Raw genomic sequence first — 25431 nt, forward strand, 5'->3', positions numbered from 1 at the left:
TTTAGCTTATTTTTAATTCTTCTTTATATTAATCATTCTCGTTAATATATAGAAGTCCGAATTTAAGAATGATTGGGATCGATTAATGTTTAAACTATTCTCAAAAACTTAGTTTACAATGATGCAATGCCACGACGCAATGCCACGACGTTTGTTTTAGAAAAAATCGCGTATAAATATCTAAACTTTAATAAAATTTCTAAATAAATATTCAAACTATAAAATTCTTAAATAAATATACGTTGAAGGCTAAGTCATCCATTATCGACGGATTCCGTTATAACTTTAATGCCGTTAATGAATTTTGGTTTCATTTGATAAATTTTTAAAAATTTGGATATTTATGTAGAAGTTTTGAAAAGTTCAGGTATTTATTTGAGAATTTAATAATTAATAGTTCAAGTATTTATTTGAGAATTTTATAAAAATTCACCCCTTTGTTTTATTAATTGAATTGGAATTTATACGCAGAATTATTAGATGAAGTTTCCTAGGTTTGTTGGGTTATCTAATCGAAATTATAATTAAGTTTCATTTTTTTTCGTTATTAACCGTTATTCATACGTAGAAATATGTGAAAAAGTTGTACAACATTTCAAAACTAAAAGTCACGTTGGAGACAAACTAAAAAGATTTATATATATTTTTTATAAGATTTGCCCCCAAAGATTTATATATTTTTTGGTAAAAGCAAATGAATATATTCCGTAAATGGCGACGAAATAGTAACGAAATCACAACCATAGTTAAAGAAATCATTGCAAAATCGGAATTCATTGTCGAGTCGTGGTTCTTGGCAATGCTATGTTTCATTGTTATAGGTAATGAATGGCTTAAAGGCGACGAACTTGCGGTTGAATGTTAGACAAAAAAAAAACTAAGTATAATGATCAAAGACAATTTCATTTTGGAGATTTTATTACCCTATGGATAGATATAACTCTGAAAAGGTTATCATTCCGGTCTCAGATTGTGTTGACACTCCTAAATCACCGGTTATTGTCCCACAACATTCTCAATCAAAACCTTCTCAACCTGTCACAATCACCTCCTTCTCCACGTCTAAATCCATCGATGTGGTCGAAATACCAAATAACCCTCCATCGACTCTTACTATAGTGTCTAGTGAACCCATTACCGATACAGGTACCCCTCCTCCGTTACCTTCGGTCCAACCGCAAGCCACTTTACCTCAAAAATTTTGTTTTGACTCAGATGAAGAACTAGTGGCAGAAGCTCAACGAATCTTACGCGCTCGTTCTTCCGCTGCTGCTACAGCCCAAAAATCCCAGTACTCCCTTCGTTCTTGTGTTAACAATGTCATTATTGATCCTTCCGATTTCACACTAGTTGGAAAAGCTCGCAAGGGTAGAGGAAACTTTTAGTTTTATGAACTGCTTTTGGTCATCAGAGCTCTAAATATTGTCTTTCGTATAATTCTCATGTTTCTTTTGGATTCGGTTATTATGACTCCTTGTACTTAGGGATTTATCTTACGGATTTTTCCTATTGTAAAAACATTTATATTTATAAGATTTACCGTTACAAAAAAAAAATAAAAAAAATTAAACAGGCTGTAATTTAAAACGGCAATTATTGCTCATATATATAGCCCAAAGAAACAAATCAACGAATTTAAGATTTTTTTTTATATAATCTGAAAGTTCTTCGATTATATCTCATAGAGAATTGGGGAAGACCATTTGAAATTGTGAATACTAGGGGTGGGAGTTTCGGGAATTGGTTCGGGTTTAGGACGGAAATACATCGGTTCGGTTTTTTCGGTTTTATCAAAATAGGTACCAATCGACTTTTATATTATGTTCGGTTTGGTCTGATTTCGGTTCTGGTTAGGTTTCGGTTTTTTATTTAAAAAAAAGTAGATTTCTTTTTAAAAATTCGATTTTTCAGGATTTTTTAAAATTCGGTTTGGTTAAATTCCGAAAAATTCAGGGGAAAATAAGGATTTATCGATTTTCTTCCACTATTTTCTAAAAACAGTATCATTCAGGAATTTAGAACCATTTGAATAAAAAAAGAAAATATTTTTTAGTTTGGTTCGGTTTCTATCCTTTTGCCAAATTAATAAGGACTCGAACTCAGAAGGGAGTAGCTTCACTCCAAACGAATTCAAGGTTTGGTTAGGGGTGAGTCCATAAATGAAATGGAACACCACTTGGATTTGTGCGACAATGACTTTAGATGTGACCCACCTGAATTATTTATGTCACGTTTTACCAAGTCGTAAATTCCTCCAACTATTTTACCATATTTAATATTTTAATTTGTAAGCAAACTCTCAATATATATACACACACATACACGTGAAAAACGTGGAAATATTATTTTGCAAATCTTCTCGTATCATTAATTGAACTTGCTAGTAGTTTGTAATACATATAATCCAATGGAAATATAAGCCCCAAGGCTACTCTCTTTTAATGCAGTAGCACTAACCGAAGCAAGTTGTATAAAAGGAATAATGGAGAAGCCGTATGAGTAAAATTATTATTTTTTTTTAAATTTAAAAGGACCAGAAAAAAAATGAAAAAATATTTATTCAACTAGAAAATTATAGACTGAAAAATCAAAATTTTATATAGTTGGACCAAATCCAAGAAAAGGTTACTACAAGACAACCATTAATAATCTACTAAGTATAACAATCCTCTTTATTTGGAAGAAACGCGCATTATTATTATTTTTTGCCATTTTTTCAATTTGCAAAAAATGAAAACCACATCGCAAGTAGAAACTCCACCATATGTTATACATTTCCTCGGATATTTACAAATATAAGATTTCAACTTATAAAACGATTATTAAATGCTAATTTAAAAATTATCAAATATAATCTTCCGATTTCATTTTAAAAGATCTTGTCCTTTTGCACAATTCAAAAAAACGATGGAACTTTCATAAGCAAATTAATTAAACATTTTGCTTGAAGGTATTGTATATATTTATATATGTGTGTATAAATGCATTATATATTCAAAATATACATCTGAAAACTATTAGTAATTAATTTGGTTAAATTGAAAATTCCCACAAAAGAGGGAAGCAGAGAAGCGAACCGATAAAAGTCTTCGACGTATCCTACCAATCTCTAAACCTAACATTATCCACACACTCACTTTATATTCCGTACATAATACATTCATTGATATGGAAATCTATGTATTGGATGGTTTTCCCTTTGTGTTACGTTTTTTTTTTCCGTTCGTGTAATGTATTTATTTACATTTTTATTTACTTTAATGTTTTTTTTATGTGGTATCATATGCTTTTGGTTTTCATTTATTTATGGGGACAAGAGCCCTATATTCTCTTATGCAAAAGAATATTCCAACCTTAAATTTTTTATATTCTCTTACATTGCATGACATGCATGCGTCTACTCTCCACCACTAATACGTGCATCTATACTCACACACGGGCTGATTCAAATATTTGGTGAATCCTGTCAATATATATTTTTGTTTAGAAATAAAAAATTTAAATATATATATATGGTAATATACAAGAACCATAAAAACAACTTTGTTAATCACTGTTTTAAATATTTTTTCTTACGATTTTTTTTATTTTTTAATGATTATCTGTTAAATATATTTCTATTTAATAACACTGTTTTTAATCATAATTGTCAATTTATTATTAATTATTATGATTCGAATGATGTACTATATGTAAATAAAAGTTAATATTGTTTGCTAACAGTAAAATTGATAGTTATCTTTGAACCAAATTCTCTTTTTAAAAATATGGTTAAAATATTTAAAATATAAAAATTGTGCTCATTTGGTAAACAAAATTTGGTGTTAATAAAAAAATTAATTTGTGATAAAATGGTTATCAAATATAATTTTTTTAGTAGAAAAATATTTTTAAGAACAAAAAAAGTGGAAAAAGATAGCGGATATTACAAAAATGAAAAAAAGTATGACTAAATTGACTATTTACCTCTAAAACGTAAATGCCATATATATATATTTATATCTTTTTTTTGTTAACTATATATGTATATCATTGATTTACCCTACGAGCAAACTAAGATATTCCCAATAATTAATTAATTATTACCGGCATCTCAATAGATACTATTTTTTATTTTTTAAAAATAGTTCAACCACTCATTTCCCATATAGCTTCTAAACAAATCTTGATGCGTTATATTGATAGTATATATATAGATATAATTATCTGCCGAATTATACAGACCACATATATAATCCCTGTGTTAGAACATATTTGAATCCGTAATATTGGAACTTATATTTAATAACGCTGCTACAATAGGTGCTCTCCTCTCACTTTGATTTAGGACTTTCTCTTACGAATATTAAATATTTTTTCCATCTAAATTTCACTGCGAAAATTTGGCAAATCTACTAGATTCTATCACTTCAAATTCTGAAACATAGTTTTTTTTTTTTTTTTTTTAAAGCGGCCTAATTAAACATTTTGCTTGAAGGTATTGTATATATTTATATATGTGTGTATAAATGCATTATATATTCAAAATATACATCTGAAAACTATTAGTAATTAATTTGGTTAAATTGAAAATTCCCACAAAAGAGGGAAGCAGAGAAGCGAACCGATAAAAGTCTTCGACGTATCCTACCAATCTCTAAACCTAACATTATCCACACACTCACTTTATATTCCATTCATTTTTGGTAAAAGACGAAATAATCTTGAAATACATTCATTTTGAAAGTGGGCAATCTGGAATTAAAATTAGTTTTGGTACAACTTTTTAGAAATTAAATTAACCGAATATCATGGGTGAATATAATTTAAAAAAAGGAATATGACAGAATTTTCAAAAAAATATATATATAACTCGAAAATGCCTACAAATTGAACATAGAAACGAATATAATAGATGTAATTTAAAAAAATAAACTGAAAATAACTAACAGAAGTTCAAATATTAATCCTTAATTTCACAGCCATTGTTGTTAACAATCGAAGATTAGTATACAGAAATACATAAGAGTGGAAATTATACGAAATAAAAAGAAGATAATCGTATGTCTTATTTTAAAAAAAAAAGAGAGAGAGAGAGAATTGAAAATTTTAAAAGAAAAATCCATATAACATAACTTTGTCTAAAAATACTATATAAAATTATAAATACTGAAATTTTAATATTGAAATATGAAGTTTAGGGTTTAAAATTTGACAAGATTAAAATAGTTTATTTTCGAAATGACACTCATGAAACCATTCATTTTTATTTTTTAGAGTTTCAAAACTTTAGTATTAATCTTGGCGAAATATATGAAATTTTCTCCGGTTTTAAAAAAGAACACGTTTTAATTTCGAGGTGAATTCACTAAATGGGCTTAGCATCAAGGCCTAACAAAACTCAAGTTGGGCTGGGCTAATCCAAACCCAATTTGACGGCTCATTCTCTGCCACCGTTATTTTTTGACGTCGTCGGCTGTGTTTCCGTTAACGGTAAAATGTTACTCCCGTATTGCCACGTGGCAAACACTACGTGCCAACAGCTTACGCGTGTCAAAATAATCCTTAGTTTTTTGGGGAAAACATATATTTTAAAATGATTTTTTAAAAAAATAAAATAAAAAGAGAGAAAGAAACTTCTTATCCACTCCTCTCTCGTGTAAGCTTTTTTTTTAATCCATTTAAATCCCATTCCCACTCTCTCTTTAACCTTTCTAAATATATATACACATATATATATATATATATGTATATTATATACATATACATGTTAGATGTATAAGATCAAGATCTGAGATCTGGGAGCCGTCTGAAGAGAAAGGGAGAGGGAGAGGGGAAGAAGACAGAGAGAGATGAGGACGTTATACGGTGTCGTTTTCGTGTCCTTGTCATGCAGTTGCTTCATCTCCTCCATCCCATCTTCTATTTCACTTGAATCTCTTTGAGATCTTGGTTTTATTTTTCTTTAGTTATGTTTTCTTTGTTTTCTTGATCTATATGTGCGTATCTTTGATGTGTTATTTTATGATATTGTTTGGTATTGTTCATCCTTTTTTTTTAGTGATGATGTTATATCCTTAACTAAGATGTTTTTTTGTTGTTAAATTCTAGCTTCAAGTGCTCTCTCTCTATCTCACACACACATGCATACATATATATGTATATATATATATATGATATCTGTCTCCACAAAGAACACTTGATATACTAATTAGGGGTGAATCTTTGGGTTCGATGTAAGAAAATCGAATATTATAGTTTTTAAAAATAATAGAATTTAAACAATATTAAAATTTCAAATACACGGTCTTTGATATTAATTTTTTGACAATTCATTTTTTTTTTTGTCGCTCAAGCATTTCTTCCCGAATAATTAACTGGCAAAATTCATATTTTCATGAGATAGAGTCTACAAACTAACAAAATCCTAATTTAAATCCATTTCTTTAATTACTACAAAATCATTTGTGCCCACCAAAAAACAAATATTGCTCCAAATACGAATGCCTAGTTATTTCGTTTCTTCATATGAACGAGGGCCCATTTCATCATATTTTGGGCCTCGTAATTCATTCCTAATTATATAGGCCCATGTGAGGGGAAAAGCCCACGCCCATATATTACCTTGATATTTGCCTTTCCTTTCTACAATATTATTTTCTCTCTGTAAAATGGCTAGAGACAAGAGCGATTTTGATTAGGTTATAATAGGAACGAAAATTTCGATTAGGATTTACCAAAATCAAAACCAAAATTTAACCATATTTGATATAAAACCGATTATGCATAAGTTTTCTTAAACCAAATTGTTTGGAGTTTTGACTTTGAGATATCTTTATATTGAGATTATGATGACTTAGAGATATCCAAAGGCTACTATTGGAATCTTTATAGAGTTTGAATGAATAGGAGGTTCTGTATTTAAAGTACATGTTTTATATTTTGGAATGTTGTCCTGTAATGATTACGACTTATATATATATAAACCGTGATAATTAGGGTTTAATCTTTATACATATCATGATAAAATGTCATGATGACTATTAATCCAAAAACTATTGGTTTGTATCGATCGGTTTGAGATAGATTCATAGAATTTCGTATATAACTGAAAATTGCATAATTCAGTAATTAATAATCACAATAAAATAATATCCATTCAATTGAATTATTTAAGGAGAATGACTAAGACACAAGATAAGTAATCTAAATTATTTTAAAAATAAATATATTTTTTATACATATATTTACATTTAATTAAAAGCATCTTATTGTAAAATAGATAGTGGTATGTCACTCCTTGAGTTATTTTATGAAGAAAAACACCCTATCAATGTACCCATCAACCGCATGGTCGATAACGTCAAATTAATATATATATATATAAGATTGATGATGAGGTGACCACATTTTTTTTTCAACCAATTGGAAATCGACAAATACTATTATGTATTTTAAATTGAAAAAATATATATATTTTGAAAGGCAGAAGTGAGAACGAAGTAATTCGTTAGTTGTAATCTCTAATGTTTTCATTTATTTATTTATGGAAATTAATTTCAAAAACTGAGGCAATAATCCTAAATCACGACAAAGGATAAGAACACTTCAGTAATAAAAAAATCAAAAGTTTATAATTAAAAAAATAAATCGATGTGTATCCACCTGAAGGAAGATAACTAACAATATAATTCATTGTTGGGTTCAGGAAAACACCTCATCCTTCGTCAGCTTCTTCTTCTACCTTCTCACGACCAAAACTCTCTCTCTCTCTCTCTCTCTCTCTCTCTCTCTCTCTCCATGTCAAATCATCCTCTCACGAAACATCTGTCCTCTGCTCTCTCTGTCTCTCTCTCTCCCCCATTTCCTCATTTCTCCCTCCATTTCGGACCAATACCCACCAAAAATAAACCTGAAGATCGCTGAGAGACGCTTTCTGAGCAGCGAAATTCCGAAAGGTTTGCTAAATATTGGACTCTCCGGTTCCATTATACACCATCGGATCCCACAATCCCCGCCGATTCGCTAAATATCCTCTGTTCCTTTCTCTTTGTGCTCCCTTCTTGCCTCCCCCCTCTCTCTCTCCGGCGTATACCCGCCGCCGGTGATCCGTCTGCTGGGGCTTTGATTTCCGGTTTCTGTTTCTGGGTCTTTCTGTTCAACACGAAACATAATCTGGGTCGTCTTCCTCTTCTTCGAATTCCGAGAATCAGCGATCGATTTTCTAGAGGACCAAACAAACGGGTCCTTTAGGTTTTCGACGAGGCGAGAAGAAGAAGATCGAGGAAGCCCTCTCGGAGCTAATTTTTCTGATCGTTATCTCGTTTCTGATCTTTCCTTCTTCTTCTCCGGCGACGACGACAATGTCCACGACGTTGCGTTTCGACACGAAGCAGATGCCGTCGCCGATCCGTACGACTACGGACACTCCGTCGTCGTCTCCTTCTCTCAGCCGGAGACAGCCTCTCCTCAAACGGAGCCTCTCCATGCCCACGACGCCGAGGGCTTCTTCCTGCACCGGCGGAGCCACGGCGGCGGAGTTCTGCGGCGGCACCACGGCGAGTTGCGCCGCCGTCTGGTGCTGCTGTCCCTGCGGCCTCGGAAAGCTCCTCGTCCTCGCCGTCTACAAAGTCCCGGCGGGCCTCTGCCGCCGTGCCCTCCGTCACCGACGCCGGAAACGTCTCGTGAAGAGCGGGCTACTCCCGCCGCAGCATCCTCCATCTCTGCCGGAGACCGACCGCCGCGGACGCAATCGTTTCGGGAGCTCGGAGTTCGCGGTGCACCCATTAGAGAGCAGGGACGTCTCCGACGAAGACGACGAGGACGATTTCTTGGAGCTGAAGGTATTCGGGAAATCATCAATGGCGACGCTGCTTGCAGCTGAGGCGGCGGAGGAGGAGGAAGACGCGGCGGTGATGGCGTTGGAGAAGGAGATGTGGAACAGATTTTACGGCGCCGGATTCTGGCGAAGCCCGTCGCAACGGGAAACAGTTCCGTCCCCGAGATCGTCGATGAAGGCCGTCCTGCCCTCTCCACGGCCGTCCTTCACCGGAGGGTACTGGAACATGACGGTCGGAGACCACGGCGCGACGGCGGAGACGCCGAGAGGCATCAGGCAATGAAGGGAAGATAATGTGTGTGTTTTTCCCACGCGTGAAGATATGGTTTTGTAAAAAGCGTGTCCCTTTTCCTCAACTATGATCGATTTGTGTGATCTTTGGTGTGAATTTATCTACTTTCAAAATCCAATTATGATTTCGAAAAGGGTTTCCAAAACGAAAATTTGGTGATTCTGTAATGTGTTGTCGAAGGAAGACTAGATGCATCATGTTGGTATCATACGACAAGAAACAAGACAGAATCTATCATGTGTTTTTTGTCACGTGGGGTCTCGACTCGAGTCCCTATCTTTAGGGCATGTCACTCATTATGTGTCTCTCGAGGAGCCGTACAAGCAAGACTCTAGAGATCTAATTACACTGAATCATATGAGACTACCCCCGAAAAAAATGTAAATATAAAAATGGAAATATAAAGCAAATTATTAGTTGGGTAATGTCCCGAAAAGGAGCATTTTGGTTGGGTTTATTAAATATTATCCACACACCTTCGTCTTTGATGATATACTGTTGAAATGCATTAAAGAGGTTATATGAAAAATATATGTGATTTATTAATCTAGAAAGCACGCTATAATAATGTAATTAACCTACCATGATATGTAATGAATCTACATATAGACTTTCATTTAGAAATATAAAGAGATTATATGCCTTTGAATATTAGATGGAGTGGTGGGTAGTTATATATCATAATGGCAAAAGCTATCACACATGACGTGAGATTATTTCAAAATTTAGTTTTTTTTTAAAAAAATTATCTCCTATTTGAATATAGATGGTTAGTAATAATAATAATAATAATTACAATTATCAGAACATATATGATTAAGTTCACATAAAATGATTCAAAATTGGGTGGTTCAATCGGTAAACAAAATAGCAAAATTCCTTCTCAATCCGGGTTTAAGTCTTCATAGACATTCACATGGGTTTCTCCGGTCCTTTTTTGAAGATGTAGTCGAACCAAATAATAAAGAGAACAGATGTCGATATCAGAAAAATGCGAGAAAGCAGGGGTTCGGAGAAGTATATCTAAATGTGTGTGGTCTAAATAATAAATAATAAAGAGTTTTGGGGTCAAAATGTAAGACAAAGAAATCGGCCTTCGTGTAAACTGTCCTTTTCACGTTGCTCGTGGGTTTTCCTGATTTCGTTTTTACCCCTACCCTGAACATTAACTCCTTTTTTTTCCTACACCCACTTTTTTATTTCTATTGTCTATGTTCCTTTTTTATTACATTTTCTATATATATATTTTTTGTTTATATTATCTTATTTTAGTAACAAGTACACATTTACTTGTAACGTGTTCATTGAATTTATGCGGAATTCCATGGAAGAGTTTCCGTAAAAAAAAAATGGGATGGACAACAAAGCTCAAAAAACCACTTGAAATGGTAGAAATGCGGTCCATATTGTCATATTAATTAAAGATATATATATATATATATATATATATATATATATTCATTTATCATTGTCAATCCGTGACATGAATATTGTAAAATTTTCACATTTATTTTCATACTAATTATGTACTTTTGGTTCATTTACATTTATTCATATGCTCCTCCATAGTACATAAATGTCAGTCCAATATTAAAGATTAATTAAACTGATACCAAGTATTTTGTATTTAGAAAAATGATCGGGTTTGAGTTTTATTTTTCGGGTTTTTAAATAAATCATACGTGGATCAGCTTCATCAAAGTATGTAAAATGAGTAGACAATACAAGTTTTCATATATATATATATATATATGTGTATATATATTATATGTGTGTGGATTAGGTGTTAGCACTTTAAAATATACTAAAGATTTGAATTTATTTATTTTTTAGATGTGGGGTTGCATAAAGTCAAAATGATCTAATAGTTGCCGACTGGCTATTACGACTACGTTGATGATTTTATTTTGATTTGGTAATTAATTAATAATAATAATATATATTATCATTATTAATTATTCCAAGTCGGAGGGCCACGAGTACATGTTGAAACTATTTCAACGTCACCTTTCGGCTCTTTCGGCGACATTTTTATTTTATATTATATATATATACACGTACGTGTATGTATACATGTATGTCCCTTCAGCTCTCACTTTAACATTAGAAATTTATAATTAAAAAAATAACAAGAGTTTTGAGGTTTTTTTATATATATAAGCCGAAATGTAATAACGAATGGGCCTTGACCCAAATCAATGACTCTTTGAACCCATTGGTCCACTATACAAAACGGAAGAGGCCATATCCTTTAAGCCGAAATGAAATAACAAATGGGCTTTGGCCCAATTTGTCTATAAATGGGCCTTGGCCCAAGTTGTCTACAAATGGAGATCCCCATAATTTTGGACCCACTCCTTTTTCCATATACCACAAAACAAAACAAACCCATCCTACATGAACTCCTATACAATTTTTGTGATTAATGATATAATTATTAATAATAATTATTATTTTGCACTAATAACAAAATATTAGTATGTTTGAGTCATTGAGAATCTAATATTTTATAAATCTATGAGACTAATAATAAGATATATATAACACCAAACGAAATTTAGCGTATGGATGGATTTAATAGATATATAATATTTAGAGATGGTATCGTGAATGTGCATGAATAATTTTTTTTAATGAGAAGAACCACGTAGAGGTTGCTGTGGCATATGGTTTTTTCGATCAAATTAGGTCGAGGCAAGTGCAGAGAAATTCTAAATTTATATATAAAAAAGATTCAAGTATTTTTAATATGTGAACGAATAAATACATTTTTTAAATATTAAACTCTAAATGATTAGATATTTTATATTATTAAGATTTTTGGTAGATTCAATAACAAGTTTAATAAATTATTAAATGCAATAATTAGAATAAAAATATAGTATTTTTAAGATATTTATTTTAAAATTTGTCCAATTTCGGATTTTCCCACACATTTTTCAGGCGGGAACAGTAAAAGTAAAAGATGCTTCGCGCCAGCTGGCGAGGAAAGGAAACGCCGTCATCGTTTGGGCGAGGAAATGTACGCGCCAAAGAAAGGCGCGTGAGCGGTGGTTGATCAGTAAGTACAAAGCTTAGCGTAGCATTAAAAACAATAATAATAAATAAATAAAATGAAGGGTAGTATTAGGTCAGACACCGACAGCTTCTTATGAAGCCACGTGTTCATCCCTCTTGCTCGGCTCCTTCTCTGCTTAGCATTCACATGCTCACTTCTCTTTTCATTATTTTCGCTTTCATTTTCTTTTTTTTTTCACTTTTTAATTTTGTTGTTTTGCCCGTTTATCAATTCGTTATCGTCATTAGGGGTGGTCATTTCGGTTATTAACCGAATAACCGAGTCGAACTGAACCGAATAAGACATAATCATATCCGAACCGAACCCGACATCAAAACCGAACGGTTATGATTTACTTAAACCCGAAAAATCGAAACCGAAACCGAACCGAATAAAAAATAACCGAAAAAACTGAGAGAATAATCGATATTTTCTTTGGAAAATTGAACTTTTTACCAAAACCGAACCGAACCCGAACCGAAAAATAACCGAACCGAACCGAACCGGAATTTATATAAAAACCGAATGGTTATAGTTTTTCTATAACCGAAATAACCGAACCCGAATATAACCGAACCGAACCCGAACCGAAACCCGAATTGACCACCCCTAATCGTCATCATCAAATAAATAAGAAAATAATAATTTATTAAAAGAAAAATTGTTATCATATTTCTGCAGTTAATTGTTATCATTTGATTTTAGTGAATTTTTTTAATACTTATTTATTTCGATTAGATTTTCAATTTGAAAAGATTTGATATGTAAAATTTCACTTACTTTGAATTTGATTTTCATTAATACACATATTCCAAAAAAATTAAAGTAATATTTCACATTAATTTAATTTTTAAAATATAGTAAATTAATTTTTTTCTCAAATATTATTTTTTATGGCTAAAAACTTTTAATGACGAATTATTAGTTAACCTTTCCATTTCACGGTGGCTATATTTTATCCTTTCTTCACATTGACCCTAACGCGGTCAATAGTTCAAATATCAATGTTCATAGCTTCGCTTATAAACAAAGCTAAATACACCAAAAGTTACCACATTTATCTATTTTCTTATAAAAACAGGTATAAAAAAATGATATTTATAGTATTCATTTAACTATAACATTATAATACCATATACAATATACTTCAATCAAAAATGTCTTTGCTGGAACAAATATATTTGATACTAACAATTATATCTCTCTATATATAACAAATAATTAATTATTTGGTTATAAAAATAACTTTTTTCCCAACGCGAGTTATAAAATAAAATATTCAAGACTTTTAGGGTTTAGTGATGTTGAAGCCGCGCCAAGCCGCGCCAAGCCGCGCCGAGTGGACAAGAACTAAAAAGAAAAAATAAAATTTCCGGCACCGTGTGGTCCCCACCCCTCAACAGCCTGTCCGAAAACCCACAAAACCAGTTGCTGAAACTTAACTTTACATTACACTCACACAGCGAGCCTCTCTCTCCCTCTCTCTCTCTCTCTCTCTCTCTCTCCCCGTTTCTCTCTCTCTCTCTCGCCGACGCTTCCAGAAAAAAAAAAAAACAGCGAAGGCAATTTTTTCTTCCTGTATTCGGATCAACGAACGGCCAAAGAAGAAAAAGAGATTACCCAAATCGTTGAGAGCGCCATGGATCGTGGCATCTATGGTGTCTCCGTCGCCGTCACCATTCTCTCTCTCCTCTTCCTCTCTTCCTCCGCATCAGCATTGCCTCAGAACCCTACAGCAGAACCGGGTCGAAATCTGTCATCCGGGTCGGGTTCGGGTCTGATCAACTCCAACTCCGTCCTCGTCGCTCTCCTCGATTCTCGTTACACAGAGCTCGCCGAGCTCGTCGAGAAGGCTCTTCTCCTCCAGACACTCGAAGACGCTGTCGGCAAACACAATATCACGGTCTTCGCCCCTCGCAATGAAGCTCTCGAGCGAGAGCTGGATCCTGAGTTCAAGCGGTTCTTGCTCGAACCCGGCAACCTCAAATCTCTGCAAACCCTTCTTATGTTCCACTTTCTCCCCAAACGTGTCGGGTCTCACCAGTGGCCCGACGAAGAATCGGGTCTCGTCAGGCACGAGACGCTCGGACAAGACAATGTGCATCTGAGCAAAATCAAGAAAACGGGTAAGAGAATGGTGGATTCTGCCGAGATTATCCGACCCGACGACGTGACCCGACCCGACGGCGTGATCCACGGGATCGAGCGCCTTCTCATCCCCCGCTCTGTGCAAGAGGACTTCAACCGCCGGCGAAGCCTCCGGTCAATCTCCGCCGTCTTACCCACCGGAGCTCCTGAGGTTGACCCGAGAACCCACCGTCTCAAGAAACCCTCCGCCGCCGCCGTACCCGCCGGAGCTCCACCGGTGCTCCCGATCTACGACGCCATGGCTCCGGGACCTTCCCTCGCTCCGGCGCCGGCGCCGGGACCCGGGGGTCGTCACCACCACTTCGACGGCGAGGCCCAGGTGAAGGATTTCATCCAGACTCTGTTACATTACGGTGGGTACAACGAAATGGCCGACATTCTCGTGAATCTGACATCCTTAGCGTCCGAGATGGGAAGGTTGGTGTCGGAGGGTTATGTCCTAACGGTTCTTGCTCCGAACGACGAAGCCATGGCGAAGCTGACGACGGATCAGTTAAGCGAACCAGGAGCTCCTGAGCAGATCGTGTATTACCATATAATACCAGAGTACCAGACGGAGGAGAGTATGTACAATGCGGTTCGGAGATTCGGGAAGGTGAGGTACGACACATTGCGGTTCCCGCACAAGGTCGTGGCCAAGGAGGCTGATGGGTCGGTGAAATTCGGACACGGTGATCGGTCTGCGTACTTGTTCGATCCCGACATTTACACGGACGGTCGGATCTCGGTTCAGGGGATTGACGGGGTTCTGTTCCCGGAGGAGGAGACCGAGACGGCGAAGAAACCGAGCAGTGCCGTCAAGAAAGTTGCGCATCCAAGAAGAGGTAATTGATCTCTGTCGTTCTGATTGCTTAGAAGTTAGAATCAAGTTCAAGAATTGGTTCTGTCGAATTAGGAAAGTCTTGGATGACAAAACCGAAGTTGGGTAATTGATCTGATGTCGATTCTAACAATGAATCATTGTGGGTAATCATGGGTTTGATGTGTCATCGCCAATGGCTTCCTAGTTTGCTTTAGATTGGCCAAATTTGTCTCAAAGGCCTCAACTTTGGTTTGTGTGCATTCTTCTGGAGTTGCATTCTCTGCAAAATTAGGGTTCTTAGTATTATATTGTTAGATTCTCTGCATAATTCTGTAGGAGTAGTGGAGAAAGCATTAGATGCCAAATGCATATTAGGAAGATTTTTTACTTGTTTTGGAGAATATTGAGAGGTTTCAATAGGAAGCATTTGTTTTTGCTGTCCACAAGCATCTTCTCACGTTTTCCCACCTTCCCTATGGTTTGTTAATTTAATCTGTTTTTTTTCCTAATCATACACCGATATTATTTAATTACAGATCATGATTAGATCATGATGGGTTTGCCTAATACAGCTTTTAATCTCTGTTAATGTGGGAAACACAACAGGGAAGTTGCTGGAAGTGGCTTGTCGAATGCTCGGAGCTTTTGGCCGTGGCTCGGATTTTACCTCGTGCCGGTGAATGCACTGCGAGATAAAAGACGATGAAAAGCTTCGAATCGTTGAAATCATTCCAAAGGTTAATACCCGAATCATACATTTTCTCTCTCGTTATTTTCGGGTTTGATTCATTGGGAAAATGGATGGGAAAGATCATTGTTTGCATCTGCAGGTGGAATGTGGAAGAAGAAGAAAAGACTGAGGAAGGGTGAAACCGTCATTCCATGGAATGAGGTCCTTTGTTTTGTGGATTATGAATACTGTAAATTAGTTTATATACTAAATTCATTTTTTTAATTAATTTGGTGTACGAGTTTTTATCATATCATAAAGTGGAAGAAGAAGAAGAAGAAAAGCCTTGAGGGGGAGAACCTTTCCTTTGGTCCCACGGATTTGTTCGCTTTGTTCTTTTGCACTTTTTTTTTTTGTTTCTTTTGACTTTTTTTGGATGTGTGGCAAAGAATATCTCCATTATGGAAAGAGAATAATCCTATGCATATCATCATCATGGGCATGATCATCATCATCATCATGGGCATGATCATCATCATCATCATGACCAGATGCTTCATATTTGTGGTGCGATTCATAATATTATCATTAATATGTGGTGGTGGTGAGTTGGCTTTTCTATTATTGAGATCCAACACAACTCTAACTTAGCTGTTGTCGGTTCATCATTGTCAAGGTCTTTGTAAAATAGATAAAATTATCTGTAACATTTGTTTCGATTTTTAAAACTTAGTTTAAATCGAATATATGAGTTGTTTAATATAATTATACTACATACAACATATATATAGTTATAATGTACATATATTAAAATAATATTACTTTTTATGTGTACATATATATATATCGGTATAAAAAATTCCGTGGATGATAAGACATCAACAGTGTGTAATAAGTTTTGTAGATATTCTTTTTTCATAAATATTGCAATATCTATTTGTAGATATTATATTTCAAAATAAGAGCTCTAATAACACAATTTTTTGTTTCTCGTCTTGGCTTGTTAAGTTGCGGGGGACAAAATTGACAAGTAGCCCAACATGATTCACAAAGGCACCGCAGCCGCAGGGCTGTAGAAATTATATTTCAAAATAAGAGGTGAATTCTTAATATTATCAAGAAAATAGGGCCATATATGCAATTAACCCTAAAGGAAAATTTAACGGACTTCTCTGACCGACCGTTATCTTCCTCTTCCATCAGGACATCTCACTCTAAAACAACTGAACTAAAAGAGATCACTGCGAAATCTGTAATGAAGATTGTGGTTCGGTTCAAGTCCGTCGTTTTGATTTCGAACCGAAGATTCCCACTCGTTTTCTTCTCAAGTCTCTCAAAGTCTTCTAAACCAAAAAACAGAGAGCCTCCATTGAAGAGCCGAGCAGAACCTAGCATCGCTTCGCTCTTCAACGAGATAACCGACATTCTAGGAGCTGATGTCGTTGCTACAGATGAAACCCAGTTCAGGTTTCCAGTTTCCAGGGAAACCCACGCGAGGGATAATGTTCGGGGTGAAGCTTCGTGTTCACGCACGCAAGACGTTCGTGAAAATGCCGGAAAGGGCTTGTCGGGTGAGGAAGAAAGTGTCCATGTGATTAGCCATGAGGAAATCGACGTCAGCCCAGTGGTTCATGAGATAACGAGGGTCATCAGGAGAGATGAAGACGTTGTTCCAATGGAAGATAGGTTAGAGAAACTGGGTTTTCAGTTTGAGCCAGAGATCGTGGAGAAAGTACTCAAGAGGTGCTTCAAGGTGCCTCATTTAGCCTTGAGGTTCTTCGATTGGGTGAAGAACAAGGATGGGTTGTCACTTACGACCGCAACTTACAATACAATGTTGTGCATAGCTGGGGAAGCTAAGGAACTCGGTATGGTAGACGAAATAGTGAAAGATATGGAGAGAAAATCTTGTGAGAAGGATATCAAGACTTGGACTGCTCTTATCGCGGTATACGGGAAAGCAAAAAAGATAGGACAAGCTCTGTCCTTTTTTGAGAGCATGAGGAAAAGTGGGCACGAGCCTGATGCTGCAGCTTACAAGATCATGATAAGGTCTTTATGCGTTGCAGGGAGAGGTGATATTGCACTTGAATTCTACAGGGAGATGGTTGAAAAGGATATGGCTTTCGATCCAAAATCATACAAGATATTGCTGGATTGCATAGCGAGATCAGAGCAATTTGATGTAGTTCAGTCTGTTGCGGATGACATGGTTAGGATATGTGATATTTCAAAGCATGAAGCTTTTGGTTGTTTGCTGAAGAGTTTATGTATTTCAGGTAAGATGCGAGAAGCCCTGGAACTGATTCGCGAGTTAAAGATCAAAGAAGTGTGTCTCAGCCCTAAATATTTCGAGATTTTGGTTAAGGGTCTCTGTAGAACCAACAGAATAGCAGATGCACTTGAGATTGTCGATATAATGAAGAGAAGAAATTTGGTCGATTCAAATATTTACGGGATTGTTATCAGCGGGTACCTAAGGAAGAGTGATATCCCTAAAGCACTTGAACTGTTAGAAATCATGAAAAATTCAGGGCATTCACCTTCAGTTCCCACATACACAGAGGTTATGCAACACCTCTTTGAGACGAAACAATTCCAAAAAGGTTATGACCTGTTCAATGAGATGATACAGAATGGAACTGAGCCAGATATTGTTGCTATCACAGCTGTGGTTGCTGGTCACGTGCGCCAAAATCGCATATCGGAAGCATGGAAGGTGTTCAGTAGTATGGAGGAGAAGGGCATCAAGCCGACGTGGAAATCTTATTCCGTATTTGTAAAGGAGCTCTGTAGGGCATCAAGATATGATGAGATCCTAAAGCTACTTAATCAGATGCAGACATCCAAGATGGGTATCAGGGATGATATGTTCTCTTGGGTAATATCTTGTTTGGACAAAAAGGGTGAAAAGGAGAAGATAGAGAAGGTACGAGAAATTCAGAGAAAACGCAAATTCTATTCCCAAGAGCGGAGAGAATCCAAAAAAGAGCTTGGGGAGGAAGAGGAAGTAACCGGTGAATCAAAATTTTCACTACCGGACCAGAAGCAGGCAGCCGTTCCAACACCTTCATCAGCTGTGAATGAGATGGATGTAAAAGAGATTTGTCGCTTGTTGTCCTCTTCTACAGATTGGAAAAGAACCCAAGAAGCTCTTGAAAATTCAAGAATCGAGTTTAACCCACAACTAGTGGTCGAGGTTCTCCGCAATGGCAAGATACAAGGTAATGCAGTTCTGCATTTCTTTTCATGGGTGGGGACTAGAAGTGATTATGAGCACACTTCGGATACTTACAATATGGCCATCAAAGTTGCTGGCACTGCAAAAGACTTCAAGCATATGAGGAATCTCTTTTACGAGATGAGAAGAAGAGGTTGCTTGATAGCACAAGATACATGGGCAATCATGATAATGCAGTACGGCAGAGCCGGTCTAACTGATATTGCGCTGAGAACATTCAAAGAGATGAAAGATACGGGTCTTGTTCCAAAGACTTCAACCTTTAAGTGTTTGATCACCGTTCTTTGCCAGAAGAAAGGCAGGAATGTCGAAGAAGCAGTAAAAACATTTCGCCAGATGATTCGTTTGGGACTAGTTCCTGACAGAGAATTGGTCGAAGACTATATGAGATGTTTATGTGAAGTTGGTAACGTGAACGAGGCCACGAGATGTTTAGAATCTCTTGGCAAGATTGGTTTCTCCATCCCTCTGGTCTACTCCATGTACATCAGAGCTCTTTGCCGGGTCGGAAAACTAGAGGAAGCGCTGTTAGTTTTAGCAGGGTTCGAAGAAGATAGATCTCTGCTTGATCACTACACATATGGAAGCATCGTTCATGGTTTACTGCAACAGGGAAGGTTACAAGAAGCACTGGCTAAAGTGGATTCAATGAAGCAAGTAGGAGTAAACCCAAGTGTCCATGTCTACACATCCCTAATCGTTTACTTCTTCAAGAAGAAGCAACTGGATAAAGTTCTTGAAACTTACCAGAAGATGGAGGAAGAGGGTTGCAAGCCTTCAGTGGTTACCTGTACGGCCATGATCTGTGGATATATGACCATGGGGAAGGCTGAAGACGCTTGGACTGTCTTCAACAACATGAAAGAGAAGGGATCTTTACCGGATTTCATGACATACACAAAGTTCATGAACTGTTTGTGCCAAGCAGGGAAATCTGAAGATGCCATGAATCTTCTGTCTGAGATGCTGGATAAGGGTATCGCTCCGAGTACTGTCAATTTCCGGACAGTTTTCTACGGGTTAAACAGAGAAGGCAAGCAAGATCTTGCCCGGAATGTTTTACAGATGAAGTCGGGTTTAGCAGCCAAACGTAAGGTATCAAGATGATGTCTCTTAATCTTTTAGATAGGATATGATCAGGTCTCTTCAATGGTTTCATCCATCATTGACATTGATATTTTCAGCAAGAATCATGTAGAAAGGAAACGAACACAACCAGTAAATGCAGATTATGTATCTTAAAAGTAAATCTCAATAAATCAGAGTGATATACAACTGTTGTTCACAGTTTGCTACACCCTCTATATCTATCTCCTTCTATCAATTAAATATGCCGAAAATAGGAAGCTTCATGTAAGTAAAGTTTGAAACGTGAAGGTGAGGGACTACACCACTGGTAAGAGTGCTCACGGTTACTCCTGCAGCCATGAAGTAATGAATTTTGGCAAAAAGATCAAACAGCTCATGTATTAATGAAGAAAACGACTCATCCATCTCATATCTTCTTCACGATTTCTTCACAGGCTCGCTCGTAATAAGTCATTCTCTGTATGCATGTAGCAGCTTCATCGAACTTTTGGCTTTCAAATGCTTTGACAAAAGACCCGGACCAGTGCTTCAGTTTCTCTTGTATCTTGAGAAAATACAAGAAACCACATCAACTGGGATAGTAATTCAAGTTCAAAAGCTGATAAAGTTCAAGACATGAAACCACAGTCCTTGAAAAAGAATCTATCTTGCTTCTGTAATGAAGTATGAAAACATAGGATTGTGAAAATACCTGCAATCGGATCACGTTTAAGGCTTTCGAATCACTTGCTTCGGCAATGGCTTCTCTTAGCTCCATAATCTGAGATCACAACAATCAGATATCGAAATTATAAGTGTCTGGATTGATTTACTTTGCTACAGCTAGAGATGAGAGTGGCTTAGCTTCTTTGGTTTGCAGTAAGATACAGAGAGAGACACAACACCAAGGCAACCATTTCAAAGTTTATACACTTACCTCCATTAAAAACTGTGGATCAAAAATTCTTTCTTCTTCGTCAATATATATTCCATGCAACCTCATCTACGATATAGAACAAAAGAATTCAGATATGCATCTGACTCGAAGAGAAAGAATTAAGGAAGTCAAAATATGACAACCCGAAATGAAGTTGAATGATTTAAGAAAAGTCTCTCTAACTACTGTTACACATAAACTTCTGAAAGAAAAGAACAATTTGTGAATTCTGGCATCAATATGAAAAGCATAAGGGTCAACAAAGTCTTCTGAACATTCCAGCTCCTTAGCTCACATAAGCAGCAACCGTAAGCAAGGAACAGAAGAAGATGAGAATAAAATCTCGAAACACAATGTGAAAACCATGACTAAGACGAGCTTACTATATAGGTTGCTCTTGAAAGTGGCTTGGTTAGAGTCCGGTATGCTTCAGTCACCTTTCCAGACTGTTCGGCTGCGTAATCTCTCTCTTTCTACTAGCCAGAAGGAACAAACCGAAAGACAAAACCATAAGACATGACGACATTGAACAAAATGCTTTTCGTCCCTGAAAATGTACAAAACATACCTCGGATTTATTGTGGACTAAATCGGGATGCAGCTTCTTTTGCCAGTCTTTGTACTTCCTTTCAAGGCTTCCAACATCTATATCATACTTCTTCTCTCTGCCAAGAAGTTATATCATCGAATATGCAGTGATGCAACATTGAACAATTTTCAACGAAGAAAGGGATGGTAACGAAAACTAAAACTAAAACTTCCATTTACGCTTGATGCCAAAACATGGTTAGAGTCATTTCACAGAAAATGAGGTTTTTAGCATTCATATGGAATCCAAAAGTTTTCATCTTTGCATCCAAATCACACAGAAGCAACCTAAAGTTTTAATCTTTTCGATTCATCGTCCCAATTCCAACAAGAGAAACCCAGCGAGAGGAATTCATATCATCATATCAATACCCTCGTGATAGAAAAAACCACAGAGTTTGTTTCCATGATACCATACCCTAATTTGATTGTTCTCTGAACAGGTTACGCAACTTTTTCAAACGCTTTTAGCTACACTTCCTCACCAACAAAACCCAATACTAAGATTTTCACTCAAAACAAAACAAGAAAAACAAACGAGCCCAGGATTAGAATGACACTTACAGTCCAAAAATCTGAAAGTAATCGACGGAATCGTCGACAGGCTGAACACTACGGCAAGATTCACAGAACAAAAAGGGCAACCCTTCCGGTGAGAAACCACAGTTCCAGCACCTAGGGTTCTTCGTTTCGAGAGATTCCGAGCAGAATATTCTGCCGGAAAGTCGGAGTCCCAAGCGAGAATCTTTCCCCGGAATCCGCGAAACGTTTTCCAGAGATGACGTCGTGAAAGTGGATTCCCAACTCAAGTGGGTCTTCGAGCTCCGTGCGGAGAAGCGATCACGCAGCGAATTCGAAGAACGGGCATGCCTTAGAATGGTGGAAATCGAGCACACCAGTTTCTTTGTTCTGTTCATTGTTCTCTCTTCTGGGTTCTCCCACGGAAAATATAGAAATAGAAGTGTCGGACTTTAATAATAAATCGAGGTTAGGTTCCGTTGTCCGTTCTCTCTTCTGTTTCTGTCTTTATATAATTCGTATAAACTAATTGTAGAAACCCTAGGTAGGGTGGAGAGGGAGGATACCTGTCATAATTCTCCAATAAATTTTTATTTATTAAAAACCTAAATTAATATTAAAAAATTAAAATTCGTATGTCCAAATTGCCACGTAATTATTTAATCTTAACATTTCAATGACTGTTATTTGTAGCAAGCGATCCGACCCGACTAGAGTGAATTCGACCCGACCCGACCCGACGATTTCAAAACGTCATGATGAGAATTTCTTTTGTGAATCATTCGGTCTTTTGCCTCCGTGTGTCTTAAACCGAGACTAATCAGCTGAGAACCGGTTCGGTTTTGAGTGAACCGGTTCACAAAGAGATCTCTGGTTCTCACTTCATATGCACTGAGACAACTCACGCAAGCTCTGTTAACGTTAACACCTTTGCCAATGCCGAAAACTCTGCTAAGAAGATACAAACTGAAGAATCAACACTTCACCATAACCAAAATAAGCGATTTGACTGTATAACTCTGTGAACTCTCACACGAAAAACAATCTCAAGAATGGCGTGTCTTCGGCCTCGAACGATGAATTCAATGCCAAGACTTGAAGGCAAAGCAGCAAACTCGACGTTTTCTCGTTAGCTTCGGGTTCTTACCCCTGTTTAAGACGCCGATATCGTGCCTTTCTCCTGGCTCGGTCCGTGTCTGAATCTCAGTTTCTGACATTTGTCTGAAGTATGATGCTATTTCCGGTGTGCCCCTTATGCCGGCAGTGACAGTAGGTGTTGGAAGATCTTGCTCCGGTGATGCAGGAGCTATTCTGTTGTGAAGGTTCTCTCTTCCTAACGAGCTTGATCTGGTGCTCCTGCATTGTTCATAAGGTTGAATACTTAACAGATTCTGTATGACAAAACTCAGGAATCTTGTCCAAATTCAAGAATCTCAATACTTATGTATATGTATATGTACATGTATACATCTTACTCAATCACCATAGATAATCTTGGAAAACGATCGGTCAGTAGTACGAAAAACGGTAACTTTTGATATGGGCATTTACCGATTTACTAGTTCAGCGATGTATAGACAATTGATTATGGCCCGAGACGAGAAAAAGGAGGTTACAGACAAATTACCTGATGATATGGATGCTTGAGCCATCAATGGATTCATGTGAGATCCTGTCAAGAACTTGAGCTTTGTTATTAGGAACAACTCCATTGTTTTCTGATAAGCTTAGGACCTTGTCTGGTGGATCTTCTGCGATGTTTTCGGGCAATTCTCCGTCTGAAAAGCTCGAAGAAGATGTACTCTGGCCTCGTGTATCAGTTTGGTATCTTCTTACCATTGATATCACTCTCTCTAAAGTTCCTAGAGCTTGTTCCACCTCCGGGCTAACACAAAACCGTCTTTTACTGTTGACCCGACACTTGGCAGAGACATCGTTATCCTCGGAACCATCTCGGGAATACACGTTTTCTTCACAGTCTTCTTCCTCGATCTCGGAAAAAGTTTTTCTGCAGGGAAGAGGTTCATTTTCAATAGCACTTACATCAGAAAGCGGTAGATGTTCTTCATCTGACTCATTGTTTGGCAGATATCTGGCATCTTGTTCATGGCCTCCCGGTTTTGGATCTTTGTCTTTACCCTCCATTTTTTGGACAATTTCGTTTCGTGGGCCAACACATTCTCGGGTATTGAGCTCGATTTCTCCGCGGGCATCGTCTGGTTTATTGCTCGAGTACAGAGCTCGATGTATCTGAGTGTACATTGGATCAGCCAAAGCTTTACTGTAATCTTCATCAACTTTAGCCACAGAAGCAACAGCCTGTTCAAGAAAAAAAAAGGGACAGCATAGTTCAAGTCTGTTCTTACAAGCAAATTCAGTTGTCTGAAGCCAAGAATGTAGTAAGAAAACCGAGTGAACCTTCTTATACAGCCTGAAACCGTTCCCGACGAGCTGTCTCGAGATGAAGTTGATAAGCGATGGAGGTACAAGATCGAACTTAACGTCCATATCAGCAATCGTCCTGCAAATTTCAACAAATATCGGGTTTAAATCTTTACGACCCGACACATGAACCGAGCAGGTAATCTTCATCTTTTTTTCCACTCACCGGAAGTAACTCCTCTCGGGAGTTACCTTCTGTAAAGCGAAACCTCCTACCATGTCTATCCTCACGGCGTTCAACGCTTCAGGTATACCGTTCTTCTTGTCGAAGTCATTACTCGAGAATCCGATGCTCTCTAGATCTGAGATCTAATGTTTGTAATAAAACAATAGGCTTTCAGTTAATGTTTTAACTACCGAGGATAGGATGAGAAACCGGTTATTCTGGCTTACCGTGTTTACGAGGACAACGATTAGGCCATCTTTGAAGTACTCGAATAGGAAATAGTGAACAACAGCCTCTCTATCCGACATTGGCCACGGTACCTTCATCCTTTCGTCCCGAAACATCGAATTTTCAGCTCAGTTTCGGCAAAATAAGAAACGACAAACAGAAACGAGAATTCGGGTCCTTTTACATTTACATATGATATGAACATACCTCACTAAACATATCTGTTCACCGATCCACACCTTCTGCAAGCATCTGTTTTGTAAGACCTTGAACGATGGAAACGAAGTCTGTGGCCACCTGAGACAAAACAAGTAATATTAAGACATGAACAGAAACTGCTGTTCCAGGTACCGACATCAACAGAAGAGATGTCTGGATTGTATTAGATTCCGTAAGCAAGATTCCATCCATCGAATACTAAGATTATTCGGGAAGAAGACAAAGGGGAAAGAGG

General features: G+C 36.9%; 5 protein-coding genes across 12 annotated transcripts in view; 3 read left to right on the forward strand and 2 right to left on the reverse strand.

The window, feature by feature from the left end:
* The first annotated feature begins 7684 nt into the window (after positions 1–7684).
* Positions 7685–9354, forward strand: LOC104816625. The gene has a single exon (XM_010545539.2). The coding sequence runs from the start codon at positions 8343–8345 to the stop codon at positions 9099–9101; it is 759 nt and encodes a 252-aa protein (XP_010543841.1). The 5' UTR covers positions 7685–8342; the 3' UTR covers positions 9102–9354.
* Positions 9355–13645: 4291 nt separating this feature from the next.
* On the forward strand, positions 13646–16299 carry LOC104816626 (fasciclin-like arabinogalactan protein 17). Its single transcript, XM_010545540.2, has 3 exons — positions 13646–15140; positions 15725–15855; positions 15949–16299. The coding sequence occupies exons 1-2, from the start codon at positions 13808–13810 to the stop codon at positions 15796–15798; spliced, it is 1407 nt and encodes a 468-aa protein (XP_010543842.1). The 5' UTR covers positions 13646–13807; the 3' UTR covers positions 15799–15855; positions 15949–16299.
* A 681-nt stretch (positions 16300–16980) lies between these two features.
* Positions 16981–20316, forward strand: LOC104816628 (putative pentatricopeptide repeat-containing protein At5g06400, mitochondrial). The gene has a single exon (XM_010545542.2). It carries the CDS (start codon positions 17044–17046, stop codon positions 20134–20136), a length of 3093 nt encoding a protein of 1030 aa, XP_010543844.1. The 5' UTR covers positions 16981–17043; the 3' UTR covers positions 20137–20316.
* LOC104816627 (iron-sulfur cluster co-chaperone protein HscB, mitochondrial) lies at positions 20249–22636 on the reverse strand. Of its 2 annotated transcripts, XM_010545541.1 has the most exons (6): positions 22187–22635; positions 21603–21699; positions 21418–21507; positions 21035–21100; positions 20810–20878; positions 20249–20662 (listed from the first exon to the last, which is right to left on the reverse strand). In XM_010545541.1, exons 1-6 carry the CDS (start codon positions 22537–22539, stop codon positions 20525–20527), a joined length of 813 nt encoding a protein of 270 aa, XP_010543843.1. In that variant the 5' UTR covers positions 22540–22635; the 3' UTR covers positions 20249–20524. The 2 variants fall into 2 exon arrangements, with proteins under 2 accessions (XP_010543843.1, XP_019058430.1); XM_019202885.1 differs by lacking the exon at positions 21035–21100 and having other exon boundaries at positions 22187–22636.
* A 392-nt stretch (positions 22637–23028) lies between these two features.
* The window catches only part of LOC104816629, a 4494-nt gene continuing 2091 nt past the window's right edge, over positions 23029–25431 (reverse strand). For 6 of the 7 annotated variants that reach the window (XM_010545547.2, XM_019202886.1, XM_010545546.2 and 3 more), the window contains exons 6-10: positions 25185–25274; positions 24977–25076; positions 24750–24892; positions 23769–24662; positions 23029–23497 (exon numbers count right to left, since the gene is read on the reverse strand). In XM_010545547.2, the coding sequence (XP_010543849.1) occupies positions 23224–23497; positions 23769–24662; positions 24750–24892; positions 24977–25076; positions 25185–25274 (1501 nt within the window). In that variant the 3' untranslated portion in view covers positions 23029–23223. The remainder of the gene's footprint in view (positions 23498–23768; positions 24663–24749; positions 24893–24976; positions 25077–25184; positions 25275–25431) is intronic. The other variant, XM_010545548.2, reaches the window with a different exon arrangement.

Source organism: Tarenaya hassleriana, unplaced genomic scaffold, assembly GCF_000463585.1.
Source record: "Tarenaya hassleriana unplaced genomic scaffold, ASM46358v1 Cleome25, whole genome shotgun sequence".
NCBI classification, from domain to species: domain Eukaryota; kingdom Viridiplantae; phylum Streptophyta; class Magnoliopsida; order Brassicales; family Cleomaceae; genus Tarenaya; species Tarenaya hassleriana.

Bases quoted from the DNA above. Each gene is read 5' to 3' on its own strand.
- LOC104816627 (XM_010545541.1), bottom strand. From the start codon at position 22,539: ATGAACAGAACAAAGAAACTGGTGTGCTCGATTTCCACCATTCTAAGG. The intron at 21,508-21,602 runs GTATGTTTTGTA...TCTGGCTAGTAG, and splicing joins TAGTCCACAATAAATCCGAG to AAAGAGAGAGATTACGCAGC. The intron at 21,101-21,417 runs GTAAGCTCGTCT...TCTATATCGTAG, and splicing joins TTTCAAGAGCAACCTATATA to ATGAGGTTGCATGGAATATA.
- LOC104816626 (XM_010545540.2), top strand. From the start codon at position 13,808: ATGGATCGTGGCATCTATGGTGTCTCCGTCGCCGTCACCATTCTCTCT. The intron at 15,141-15,724 runs GTAATTGATCTC...GAAACACAACAG, and splicing joins AGTTGCGCATCCAAGAAGAG to GGAAGTTGCTGGAAGTGGCT.
- LOC104816628 (XM_010545542.2), top strand. From the start codon at position 17,044: ATGAAGATTGTGGTTCGGTTCAAGTCCGTCGTTTTGATTTCGAACCGA.
- LOC104816625 (XM_010545539.2), top strand. From the start codon at position 8,343: ATGTCCACGACGTTGCGTTTCGACACGAAGCAGATGCCGTCGCCGATC.